The sequence below is a fragment of the Psammomys obesus genome, unplaced genomic scaffold (assembly GCF_907164565.1).
Source record: "Psammomys obesus unplaced genomic scaffold, mPsaObe1.curated_primary_1811, whole genome shotgun sequence".
NCBI classification, from domain to species: Eukaryota; Metazoa; Chordata; class Mammalia; order Rodentia; family Muridae; genus Psammomys; species Psammomys obesus.
Window position 1 is genome coordinate 23920533 of NW_026585895.1, and position 13884 is coordinate 23934416.

General features: G+C 47.7%; 1 protein-coding gene across 4 annotated transcripts in view; it reads right to left on the reverse strand.

Annotated features, from left to right (window-relative positions):
• Tanc1 (tetratricopeptide repeat, ankyrin repeat and coiled-coil containing 1) overlaps positions 1-13884 on the reverse strand; it is a 226749-nt gene that overhangs the window by 50434 nt on the left and 162431 nt on the right. For all 4 annotated transcript variants that reach the window (XM_055600204.1, XM_055600202.1, XM_055600203.1 and 1 more), the window contains one exon: positions 4367-4630. In XM_055600204.1, coding sequence (XP_055456179.1) covers positions 4367-4630 — 264 coding nt within the window. The remainder of the gene's footprint in view (positions 1-4366; positions 4631-13884) is intronic.

Here is a 13884-nt window from a genome sequence, read left to right on the forward strand (position 1 = left end):
ATTATGTACATCTCCCACATTAGAAAGATGCAGCTAAGCTGACAGGTGGGGCATGCCTGTAACCCTAACCCTAGGGTGATGGAGACAGGAGGATGGGGAGTTCAAGCAAGGATAGGATATGCAAACAATTTGAGGTTAGCCTGGGCTACAAAGGCCCAGTCTCAAGAAAATAAACAGGAGACGAATGGGAGAGATTTCCTCAGGCAGGAATTTCAGAGGCTTTTGGCAGGTTGATCCAGTGATAACTTCAAGCCTCTCTACAAACTTTACACAGAGGGAAACTTCCTGCAGCAGCTACAAGACCACCTTTCCCCTCCAGGCTCCCTACAGAAGCACAACTTGAAAGCCAACCAATCCTAGGCTCACGCCTGAGGCATGGGATTCTGGCTCCTTTCCTGGACTTGTGGTGAATGCAACCACTGTGGCTCAAGCAGAAGACGCCATCACAGCCATAGGACATAAGTCACTTGAGAGCCAGGGCTTTGGTCCGAGTAACACAAAGACACATTGAGTTTCAAAAGGCTTCTGTTGCCCCTTTCCCTGATCCCTCAGAGCCTGACATTCACTTTGTAATTCTGTGACAACCGAAAAGACTTTTTAAAAAAAATGACTATAAAAGACACTGAAATCAAAGAACTGGCGGTGGAAAGGGGAGCCCTGGCGTGACGTGGGTACAGGAGATGGGGAGATTTCAAGTGTCTCTGTTTTCAGATTTCCGGCCACCAGTGTCAGCACTCAGAGTCTAGAGCCGGGCAGCCTGACTGAGCAGCGCCACCTTCCATGGCTCGCTCTTCCCACCACAGCCGCGTGCTGGCACGGGGCACATGCGTAAACCCCAGCTCGCGAGCAGCTGAGGCAAGGGACCGTGTAATACTGTTCCATTGACTGGGGCTACAAGGTGAGGCTCTTTTTCAAACGATAAACAAACACCCATGGTTACGCTGAGCCAAAAGCTTCAGCATGGCGGTAAGCCCCGGCTACGGCGACCTCTGCTTCTTCGGGCATTTCTGAAGCCCCCAAGACACCTGAGATGAGCGGCGAGGCCTCAGTGCTTGGCGTTCAGCTCAGGCCCGCCCCTCCAAGAAAAGCCAGGCTCACATTAGGCTACACAATAAACATCTCAAATGCTGCGCCAAGAAAAATGAGAAATTAAACAATTCCTTACCGTAGAAAACCCATGGCTACGGTCTCCGGGACTAAGCCATGCACTTAGGAATGTATGAACCCAGTCATGCACACACTGAGCTTTCCATCTGAGTGAGGGGCTCTTTTCAACACGCTGTTTTGGGAAGAGTTTTCTCCTAAGCTAAATAAAGAGCAATGTGTGCTGATGCCTTAAGCCATGGACTAACCTAGCAAAGGCAAATGCCAGTAAGTCCTGGGCAACCGTCGGTTAAGAAAACTGAAACTCAGTAACTGTATTTGTTGGTGTCCTGGAGAATTACACACAGTGGTCTTGAAGAGTTTTAAGTTAGCCTGAGCCATCTCCTGGTGGTCTCTGAGAGTCTCATGATCCTGGCACAACAGTCTCTGGTCCCACTCAAAGAATTTCAGAAGATTAGACAAGTGGTCAAAAACAGAAAATCCTATAAGCTGGAGAAATGTCTCAGTGGTCAAGAGAACAGTGGCTGTTCTTCCACAGATACAGGTTCAATTCCCAACACCCACATGGTGGCTCACAACTGTTTGTAACTCTGGTTCCAAGGAATCCCATGACCCTTTATGGCCTCAATGCGCGCGCACATACACACACACATATACAGGCAAAACACCAATATACATAAAAAATGTCTTTTTCAATATAGAACTGTTGCAGAAAAATTGATCTCATTGTGAAATCCAAAATTGTGAACTGTAATATCCTGTTTCTATGGTGTGGTTGAGCCCTATCACACACCTTTAATCCAAGAACTTTCTATTTATTGTAAATAGGTGATTATGATGTGGTTCACCCAGCCCTAGCACACATCTTTAATCCAAGAGCTTTCTGTACACAGGATTTAATAAAGTTAACCCTAGGTCAAGAGGTGGAGCAAGAAACCAGCTGACAGGGATTAAAGAATAGTAGGGATTTTGAGTTGAGGGGTATTTAAAACAGCTTGGAGAAGAAAGGGTGATTAGCTCAAGCTCTGGCTTTAGCTTAAGCTTCAGTCCCTCAGCTCCCTGGCTTTTTGGGCTTTGAGCTAGCAAGCCTTTGGCCTTGGCTTTTTTTTTTTTTTTTCCCAACCATTTACTCCTGGGCTATCAGCTGAGCTGGTGAGCCTTTTGGGTTTTTTCCATCCAGACCTGAGATAAGAAGGAAGGTCAGCTGGTTACTTTCTCTGCCTCTCTGAGCTGGCCTCTGGCTCCTGAGTCTTATTGGTTGGGAGTTTTGTTCTTATTAGCCAACTTCTAGACTAGCCAAGATACAATTTTAAAAGCCTTGAGTCTTGCTTTTTAGTGAAGGAAAAGAAAATGTACATATCGTTCCTCTTGATATGATGGCCTGCACTTTAAAGTAATTCAACTCTAAGAAATACTTTTATAGTCTCTAATCCTAGCCAATTTATTTTGAGTCATTGTTCTCTACACTTGTCCTCAGGAGGCTGGAGATCTTAGGAACCACCTCAGTCCCTTCACCACAGGTCCAGGCCCCATGTGGACAGCTGTCAGAGGCCTGGCATCAGACGCCACTCTTTAACCCATGAGCCAGCTTTCCCACCAAGTGGCACTTTGCGTTTTTTCATGGATGGTAACACACACATACAAGATTTTACTACAAGGCCCACCACATCTGATTGAGTGTCCCTGTCTGCAGCCTGCCTTGCATCTGCTGGGTACGGTTTACACAACTGAGCATTATTCTTTTCCACAACCATGAAACACGCTGCCACCCCCTCGGCGGATGCTCAGCTTTGGTGGCAGCGAGGTGGCCAGTGACAACTCTACCAGACTCCACTCGTGGTGCGCACTTGGTGACAGAAACACAAGCTAAGAACAGCTGCCTACGTGTCTTCTGACTGTACCTTCGGCTTGCAGCGCAAGAGGGAAACGGACCTGCTCAAACCCAGCCATGAAATCCAGCCCTCCCTGAGAGGGTCAAGCTCAAGGGCACACACAGCAGAAAGCAGGTGAGCACAGCAGAACCCAGGCAGCTTTGCTCCTTAATCCAGGCAGTCCCTGAAAACTTCAGTTCACACCCTCGGTCACCTCACAGAGCCAGAGACACACAAAGAGCTTCTGGCCGGGCAAGTCACCCCCAACTGAGCACCGTTAATAGCGCTGAAATTACTGTATTAATGAGTTTCCTAATTTTAAAAAAGACTGATTACCCTACAAGTGACCCCTTCATTGTGCCTAGGTAACTACGGCCTAAAACATCTTGAGTACCACACAGTATGCTCCAGGGGTGGGCAGTAGGAGGGGTGGGGGTTGGGAGGATGGGACAACAGGGGAGCTTTTGGAAGAATCATCAATCACTGTGCATAATGCTCTCTAGTATTTCTCCCTGGCACACAGGCCAAATCCCTCTTCTAGAACAAGGCCACTTTGCTTCCTTTGAAAGTGAATTAGAGTTGTACCTCACAACTTTTCCATTAAGGCCATTTATTTACCAACTGCTTCAGAGTTCCATCATAAAAAAAAAAAAAAAGAAAGAAAGAAAGAAACACCCAACAAACAGCCGGAGTGACCTAGCACCGACTGAAGGAGCAGCATAAATTACAGAAAGAGCCTTTGATGTGCAAAGAGTGCATAGTAGTGCAGGGGGCCATCTGTAAGCACCATGCTGCTAACAAAGAATTACCTGAAGAAGGACCTCCTCTGAATGCAGACCTTCAAAACACACAGGGCGGGACCCCTCCCTCCGCCTTCCATAGTCCTTGTTTGAAGATGGGCCACTACCCGCCCAACTATCAACCCGTGCTTCCATGTGTGTGCACGGCTCTGTGTCTAGGTGTTGCATGTGCACTCAGCTGGGAGCTGCATTACAGCTGACTTTTCCAGAAGCACTTGACCTCCCAGCTACGATGGCCCCCAACCACACAAAACAAAGGCTGAAAGCTGAATTAGAAACCCTCTGAGCTGGTATCAACTAAACAATGCCTGTGTGTCAAGATACAGTAAGTCGTAATTCTCACACACACTTAAAAGAAACACCAAGGTCAGAGCTACTGAGTGTTTCCCCTCACCTACAAAGAGCCAGCATTACAGAGGACAGACTTAACGACATTTGGAGCAAAAGGACCACTCAAAGACCTCGTGTGTTTACCATGGGTAAACTGAGGCCTGCGGAAATGATCACACCGCTGGATTGCATCTGGATGAATTTGCTGGGTAAAGAAAGGGAACCTGGGACCCTGAGGCTTGGGGAGAGGCGCGGCCTTACCTGCGACGGAGTTGGGCCGTGGCATTATTAGCGAGCTGGAGCTCTGAGAATAGGGGACGGGACCATCTCCAGCTGAGGACTCTGCCTTGGGCAGCACGCTCTCCGCTGGCCCGGTGGGCTCTTCTTCTGCCACTGGGGAGCAGTTATCTGCCCTTCGGTCATGAAGCACTCCCTTCTGAACCCCTACCCTCAGGCTTCCATCTTTACTCCATTCCAAACTGGAGCCACTCCGGTCATCATTTTCCGATGAACTTGTAATTGTGGCTGAAATGAGAGATCAAAATACTTTGAAAATACTTTGAAGGAGGCCGGGCACAGCGTGGAGCTGCCGAGAGTTAAGACACATATGCACACCCCCTCCCCAGGACCAGTGGAAAGTTTTCTGATCTACACAGATTTTTATCAGAGTATGCTTCATACAATGTATTTTGGTAAAAGAATGCTGCTTATCAGGGGAAATAAACTGCTAAATCACTCTACAGGAAAGGGGAGGAAAAAAAAAAAAACCTGATAGGACGATAATGAAAAAGCTGTCAAAATATCTAAGCTTTAACAGTGAATCTATATAATTTGGAGATAATGAATCTTCCCTTTAACCGAGATGAATTGCCCCATCTCGTTAAATTCCTCGGAACCTTTAAATGTCCTATCCAAACAAACACTTGCTGAGGGAGAGACATAGGGGACATAACAGCTACTGAAGAAAAGATGCAGGATATGGAAACAAAGATGCAATGTAAAGTCCAAAAACAAACAACCATAAGTCTGTCCAGCATGGGCCAGAGAGATCAACTTGCCTTGTTCGGAATTTTCACACCATGGGAGGGAAAACCCAGCATGACCAGTGCAGAGAAAGAACCAGTATGGGGAGGTCTGCTCTGGCTTTAGAATTAAAGTTTAACTTCTACGAAAATAAGCCAGCACTGGGGGAGGAGGTTTGGTGAGGCGCAGTAGAGAGAAGAGAAAAAAAAAAAAAAATCAACCTAAAAACATCCTGGCCAAAGCACAGAGGAATATGGGAAAGCGAAGCCCAGTACTCACCCTACATAGCTGCTACAGGCAGACACTCCTAATTTTCAGATCACCTGAGCAGTACACAAGCCCCTGCAACCACAGGTCACCCACCACTCCTGCTGCCCCAACCGTTGACCTAAGGCTGGCTCGTGTCCTTGAGGACAGGAGCCATGCCCACTAATGCGCTGCTTGGATCCCAGCAGCCCAGGCCTCTGAGCGCGAGCCTGGCAAATGGGAGAGTGCCTGCCAGAGTGCACTCAGACCCAGCTTGCCTGGGGGGAGCGGCTTTAGCCACACTATGGAGAGCACACGGTATCAGCAACTGTGGCTGCAGGACTCCTTGCCACAATTCAACCACTGCTCTTGCTGCTGCAGCCTAGATATACTGCTCTCTACTTTCTCCCTATTTATAAGTCCTTCCTGCAGTGGGAAGCTTTGTAGTGTACCTACCTCAAGCTGACCTTCCTCATTTCTGGATAGTACAGTATCTGGGGCTTAGTAAGTATTTGTTGAATGAATGAATGAATGAATGAATGAATGAATGAACGAACGAACAAACAAGCAACTAATATTTCAATTCCACTTTTGGTCAGACACTGTACCCCACTGACCTTACTGTTACCTGTTCAGGACCATCGGCCTCACACCTAACCAAAGTGAGCCACCTCTCTGGAACCAAGCCAGCCTTCGCTGTGTTTTGAAATGGACAGTTTACATGCGAGCATGACAGGCATGGTGACACTGCCCACTGTGGAAATGCTGTAGGAGTATTAACAGCAGCAGCTGACATTCTAGAGATCTGATACATGCCAGACACTGCTAATGCCTTACAGGAATGGTTTCACTTATTAATGAGTTTATTGTTTATTGATGGGAATTCATTATTAATAGTAACTCTGTTAGTAAGTTAAAAGTATAAAAAAAAATAAAACAAACTGTTTTAAGTCCAGTCTTTGGAATTCTGGGTGCTTTTCCTGAGACAGCTTGTCATAAGTTACATTCTCAAGGCTGCCCCAACATCTAAAGGATAGAGATGGGAGGGGGGGGTCCAGACTGAGAGTGGGTGATGTGTTTAAGTTTCCTGTCTTGGCTATTTTATTGGTGGTATCTGTCCTTTAAAACCAGAGCATCTCAGGGTAATAGATGTTTTTCTACATTTGTTCTCATTCAGAATCATGAGCTCTTACAATAAATACCACAGTCCTTCCTCAGACCCCAACCAGGAGGACCTGGGACCTAAAGCACCCCACTTTGTCTTAAAGTGACAGCACAGCAGACCTACAGCCTGAGGTCCCAAGAAGCAGCTGGGAACATCAAGAAGAGCCTGGCCAGGACTCCTAGAGGACAGGCCAGGCTAAAGGTTCAATTCTCACAGGGAGGGTCAGGATGTGATGGATGGAAACCTTCAAGTACCGGCAGTGAGAGAAAGAAAAGTGGATGAGAGACGGTGGCCCTGAGCCATAGGAAAAAGAATTCTCCAATGAAGAAGGCATTTCTGTGGCCTTTTATTTTGTGGTACTGGGTGTCACATCCAGGACCTTGCACATCTTTACTGCCGAGCTACACCCTTAGCCCTGAGCTAGTCACTTGAAAGAGAGGCTAGAAAAGGTCAGTATTCATTAGCAGGAGACTCCAACGAGGAGACAGTGGCAGTGCCCGCACCGCTACTAGGAAGCTTGTGACTCAGGGGCGGTCCACTGGCCACTCAGCAGGGCATTGAGAGTGCGAGGCCAGAGGCACTTGAAGCCCAGCAGGATCGCCCGAGTACACAAAGGCCGGGTAGTGGACTCTTGGCTCAACTCGGCTGTGACTAAGCCACTGAAGGAAACCAGCGGGCAGGGAGAGGCCAGTGACTCCATTGCCCTTGAACACAAAAAGCACACCTCCTAGGACAGCTCCAGGCTCCCGGAGAGGGGAAGCTGCTTCTCATAATAAACAACAGGCCATTGCAAATGATCCCAGCCAATAACAGCCTTTTCAGGTTATTAGCATAGGCAGGCACTTTGGAGAATGTGTGTACATATACACACATACACATATGCGCGCGCGCACGCACACACACACACACCTAGGGCAACATCTTAAATATGAAGACTTTGAGAGAGACACACACACAGAGAGAGAATCTCTCCAGTATGTTCTGGAGAGATGGCTCAGCAGTTAAGAGCATTTGCTGCTCTTGAAGAGGACCTGCGCCATATCAGGCAGCTCACAACTGCCTGTTAATTCCACCTTCATAGGACCTGATGCCTCCTGGCCTCTGTGGACACAGGCACATGTATGATATACACCCAGAGAGAGACACGGATACATACAAATTTAAAATAAAAACAAAAAATTTTAAGTATTTCTAAATCTTATTTGACGTCTCCCAAAGAATGGATACTCAGACATCATCCAAGCACTCACAATTCGATCACTTCAGTCCTGCAGCTGGCAGAGATGCAGCCTTTGTTGACAAACGCCTGTCTTCATCATCCATCTTGCCTTAACCACTCTTCCACTGTCCACGTAAGGCACAAGGGCCCATGTTCCATCAAGCCATGGTCAGACTGGTCAGACTGTGCCCATAATGTGGGGTAAACGGATCCTGGTGTTCCTCGCTACAGACGTGACGTAGACTTTGAAAAGCTGCTGTAACCTTAGGGACAGTTGTCTTATTCTGTAGCGACTGCACACTTAGCCACCTGCGCATTCACACATACCTTCCAAAACACCTTCCTGAGATACCAAGGCGTACACACAGAGAGGATCCTCATGACAAGTGGGAAGAGGAGGCCAGACCAGGAGCCCACCCTGCTTTACAGAGCTGGAGACAGCTTTGGGAGAGGGCTGGTGGCACACCCAACACCAGCTCCCTTCTCTGTGCAACCAAAGCATCTGCAAGGCCTCCCTGGCTCTCCCAGGCTCCGTACATTTAGAAGGGACTGCACAAAAGGCTGTGGCTACGGGAGGTTTGCTATCATGAGGTCACCTTATTAACAACTGTGACCTGCTCAGTCACCAAACAATATAGTACTCTTTGCCTCACTGCAGCGTCTATGTTGGAGGTACACTTAAAATTGAATCAGAAAGACCAGGGTGCAGGCAGAGCCCAGTCGCTCTCTGGGACCTAAGTCACACTGTGGGTTTAAGAGAGCACTAAGAAAGCAAGACAGGTTATGATGCAAATCCACGCTGAGCCGAGTGGCCAAGCTTAGGCTGCTCACGGAACCCTCCTGGAGCTACAGAGGAGAGACAGGTGCAGGGAGGGTGCACACAACAGGGTGAATGCACCCTTAGAACAACATCTGAAATACGAAAGCTCTGGGAGCCAACCTGGCTCCTCCTCCTTTTCAGAACTGGCAACTGTGGTTTGATTCTCCAGGCGGGTGGCAACAGGATGCATGCCCACCTTGCAGATGTAACCTGTGCAACTGTGTTTCTCTTTTTCCCACTGGGAACTTAACGGCACTGTCTGGCCTCACCTAGGAAAGCAAGTGAGACTGTGTGATCCTGACTGCTAACCTTCTCTTTTCTCTGCCCTCATCTCCTTTGTCTGACTTGCACCCCCCACAGAAAACTCCTGGTTCTACAAGTGAGCAGTGCTTACCCCTAAGGAGCAATTAGGTAATGAGAATCCTTAAGAAATAACATGCCTACCATAGTGTTGACTCGCCGGGCATAACAGTGCTCATGGCACGCTGGGCTCTGCTCTAAGCCCTTGTTGTATCTTCACTCACTCACTCACTCACTCCCCGTAACATCCTCATAGACAAGAAGGCCCCACAACTCTTAAGTGTCACATGCCTCAGAATGCTGTTCTGACAGTGCTACACTAGTTCCAGAAAATCTGGGACGTGCACTCCTGAGCACACTAACAAACTATGTGCACCCAGTACTACAAAACATATACCCAAAATACACACTTTTTGAATGGGGGAGAAACAGAAATTATGGTTTACTTCAAGCGCTGCATAAGTTGTCACTCATTCCCCACATTCAAAGTACAGAGAACCCCACCCTTCCCCAGGGTAGGAAACATTTAAATAGGAGGTCAGAGTTAAACCGCCTCTTAAATTATTAGCACAATAGTTCTCTCCCCTTCCTGTACAACCAAGAAAAATAAAGTAGCACTGAAACATCTGTTCTCTTCCAAACTCAGCTGAACGGATGATGGGAGAGCTTAAAAGTTAAAGCGCTACAGCAACGAATTAAAGATCAGATGAGAAAGGGACAGGACGGCTGCTTATGGGGGTGGATGAAGGGATGAAACAGGCTGGAAGAGGACAGGCAGCGTTTTCAGTGCCTTCCTTGACCGGACCAAAGGAAGGTCTCCGACCACTTCAGAAGTTACATTTCAAGACAGCAAAGGAACTCTGAGGTTGAGAAAAAAGAAATCAGCTTTATCAAGGCAGCATTGTAGCAGTTCCCTAGGTCCTTGGCCAGACAAAAGGTCTCAGCCCGCTCCATTGAACTCACACCGCATACCAACAGTTGTTCAGGATACCTGGGCATGCTCTGGATTCCTGGAGCAACAAAGGCAAAGATTGCGTAGCTGAAGCCTTCCTGGCGTCATCTCTCTGAACAGGTATGCAGGACAGCTCATCTCTCGCATCCCCAACCCAGGCCAACCCCGCTACAAAGTAGCAAAAAGGCACACGACAGTCCCTGGCTCACCTGCTCCCCGCTCCTAATACCTTCTAGCTCAACAAGGAGAAGGTTCCCTGGGTAGGAATGCAAGCTACCTCTCCTGTCAGAGGGAATGCCCGGATGGGGCCCTGGAAACCTCCAGCTCCAGGAACTGCCTGGCTGCTCCTCCGGCACAAGCCCCAGAATGGCAGCTTGGCACTTCCGGCTAGTCCTGCCCCTTTGGGTGTTGTGCTGGGAACCCTGTGCGCTGGATTGTGACAGCCAGATCTCTGTACCGAATCTCCAGCTCAGCGCTCACCCGCATTGCGCAAGGCATGCTTTGCCACAACATGCAGGAAGGCCAGGGACCCAGCTGCAGTTCCCAGGTACATTCATCAGGGCTTTCAATGTGAAAACACCTGAAGGAATGGCTGCAGGCGGGGCAGTGTGGGAGGGAGGGGACTGGACCCGCCTCTCAACGAGAACACCGCCACCACAGAACCTGGCAAGGTAACAAGAGTCTCCAGAAAAAGTGTGAAGACCTGAATGTGAGCTTTTTTTTTTTTTTTTTTTTCCCCTAGCAGAAGTTACACAGTGCTTTGGTAATGCTCTGAAAAAAAATCTATGGATGGACTGCATCCACACTGGAGCCTCTGACACACTCAAGCCATGCCCCACAGCTCCAGACTCCCTTTGGCTCTTGACAGACAGTGGTTGGCATTATACACTTAGAGCAAGTACCTTTTGTGGGAGCCACTCTTCTCAGCCAGTGGCAGGCCTGACGATTCCACAGTCCCATAACAAGGCAATTTGGAATACAGACACTGTGCCCTTACTTTTTATTGCCCCTGTACTGAGCAAGCGTGCTCCTGGCATCCAGCAGGTGCCTGTATGTGCTTGCCAGCATGAACAGAACAGCCCCAAGAGCCCAAACGCACAGAGCGACTGCAGTCAATGCAGGTGCTGCCAGCTGGAACCACCAAGGATTTCTCCCCACATTGACTGTGTTACCAAATCACAAATGTAAAGAGAAACTTTCCTCCTTTCCCCAAGAGATTAAAAAAGGCTCCTATAATTAACGATGATTTTTAAATTGCAGGCAACGTAGCGAAATGAATATTAACCCAGATTTGAAACATTCTAAATAGTTATTACCAAATCAGTTTCAAAGCATTCTAATCTGGGAGAGAGGGGGCAGGACAGGTGTCAACAGGGCAGGTTAGTGGAGAGTCAAAAGGGTGGGATTTACAAGTACAAAATGAAAAGAAAGCACAATTAAGTTTCTGCATCTGATTACCTCCCTGGAGACACAAAGTCACAGGAGTGAGCAGGCTAAGGCTAGCTCTAGAATCACTTCATTTCACAAGCCTGGGAGGAGGCAGAGAGAGAGTCAGGAGAAGATAAAAGTCAGCCCATGACGACTTTTTATGTTCCAGCAAGTTCAGGGAAGCAAATGATAGCACATCCCATCAGGCTACAGCAGGGTACGGCCCAAGGGCCCCACCACTTAGCACGAGCCCTTCCTGCATGAGAATGTTTCCATGAAGGTGTTCCCATCAAAGCTTATACACTTACTCCCCACTTCTAAATGAACAGGGGAGAGGGGGCAAATATCAGCACCCCAGGAAAGCAAAGACAGAAGCAGCCAAAGAGCTGGCATCTACACTCACTGCCTACAGCCACGATGCTTGGGATGCAGGCTCCTGTGGCCAGCTGGAAGGCAGGGGAGGGGCTATGGGTGGCTGACACAAACCATCTCGGAGAGACATGCAGAGCTGGGGAACAAGGCCACTGTGGAGGGTCCTCTAGCCTTTCCAGAGTTTTCCCAACACAGTGTCTCAAAAGCAGCAGCTGCAGGATGCTGCAAAACACTTAAGCAAGTAAAAAGCTGGACAGGCCAGAGTAAATAGTGAAGACGAGAATGGAGCCAGGAGTTGGTGGTAAACACCTTTAATCCCAGCACTTGGGAGGCAAAGGTAGTCAGATCTCTAAGTTTGAGGCCAGCCTGGTCTACAGAATGAGTACAAGACAGCCAAGGCCACATAAAGAAACCCTGTCTAGAAAAGAAAAACCAACCAACCAACTAACCAATCAAACCAAACAAAACAACAAAAGAGAGAGAGAGAGAGAAGGGAACAGAATAGGTGAGGCTTTGAACAGACCCCACCTTCAGCCCTAATTGAAATACTTCTTCTTGGTACATCTACTATTAATAGAGAGGAAAAATTATCTTTAAATGTGGTGGGTTTTTGTTTTTAAATCTTGGGCAAGTGAGACAGCAGCTACACAAACCTGGCAGCCTGGGGTCCCATAAAGACAGAAGGAAGAAAGTGACTCCAGTAGGTTCTTCTGAACTCCACATCGATGGCATCATACACACATCATACATACACACATGCACACACACACGCACCTACACAGACACATACAGACATATATGCACATACACCTGTGCACACACAAACACGTGAAAACACTCATGCACATAAACATACATGTATATATTTATATACATGAAATCTTGGTAGAAGAGCCAGGGTTACTACATGTTTTTTCTCCTCAATGTGTTATCCTCTGTCTTCCTAAGTGGAAAACATCTATTTTCTTGAAATACACATTTTTAAAATACTTATCATCACCTGGACATAAAAATTAAACAAATCCAATTCAGAATGTGTCTTAAAACACAGTATTTCTAGCCGTGCTTGAAGGTCAGATTAGCTTTCATAGGTATTCCAATGACTATATACAGGTTCCACCCCCAAACTGGGATTAACACATTCTAATTGAAGCAACTAAGAAAACCATTTTCTCAGGCATAGAGGAAACACCTTTAAAGCCTGTTTCTTTATGAAAGCTTTCCTTTCAAAGCAAGCAATGGCCAGTTGCTTTACTCTGACAAGGTACAGCTGGGGTTCACAGTGAGCAGGTTTTCACACTGCAAATTTGAAAATCAGACACTAACATCCAGGTAATGCCAATGGTTTCAGCAAGTAAAGGATAAAAACTTTTCTTTAAAAAAAAAAATTAAAGCCACTCTTAGAGAATGCAGTTAAACCTATCTGCTTAGCCTGTATTTCTACATGACAGAAACATTTCACTTCTAGATACTTTAATGTCGGGAGAATCTGAGCCTCTTGAAATAGGATGAAGTGAGGCTGGGTGTCACAACAGCGGTGAAAAGGGGCTGAAGGGTCCCTAAGGCCCTGGTCTCCCAGAGCAGCACTGGAAGGGGGCCCAGCATGTTCTAACGGTCACTGGCCCCTTGCTAACCAGTGGAAACCCAATGCAGACGGGGTACCTGTGGCAACCCTGAGGAAGCTGCCCGGGCATGTGGCAACACAAGCTTCCTCTTCCTGCATCTGCCGTGTAGAGTGATTTAGGTTAAATACAATCAGCATGCTAGAAATCAGCCTAAATCGTAAGAGGAATTTTCAATAGGGTAGCACTGTTCGAAATGCCCACTAGCGCCTTGAGTGAACTGTGCTCGGAGCACTGCTTTGAGCCTTCTGCTGCCCCGAGCATGCAATGCAGAGGCCGCCTCTGCCTTCCACAGCTCACTCCCCTGCACAGCCTTTGCTATCCGACGCTGGCTGTCCCGGTTCATAAGGCATACCCTACTGAAGATAGCAACCTACAGGAAAGTGGTTCCTCTCTCCTCCAGGCCTCGTATAATTTGGAATATGGATCCTCACTAACACATATTCTATAAGCTGCTGCCAGGCCCTCCCGGGCGGGAAACCAGGGTGTTTCACCTTCATTTCTGCCCACCAAGATCATGGTGTTCTTAGGCACTTTGCTGCCCTAAACACCTCTGCTGCCCAAAGGCTGTGACCACGGGCTACAAGTTCATACAGTCAGCAAGTTCTTCAGATGCCAAAAAAGCACACCTC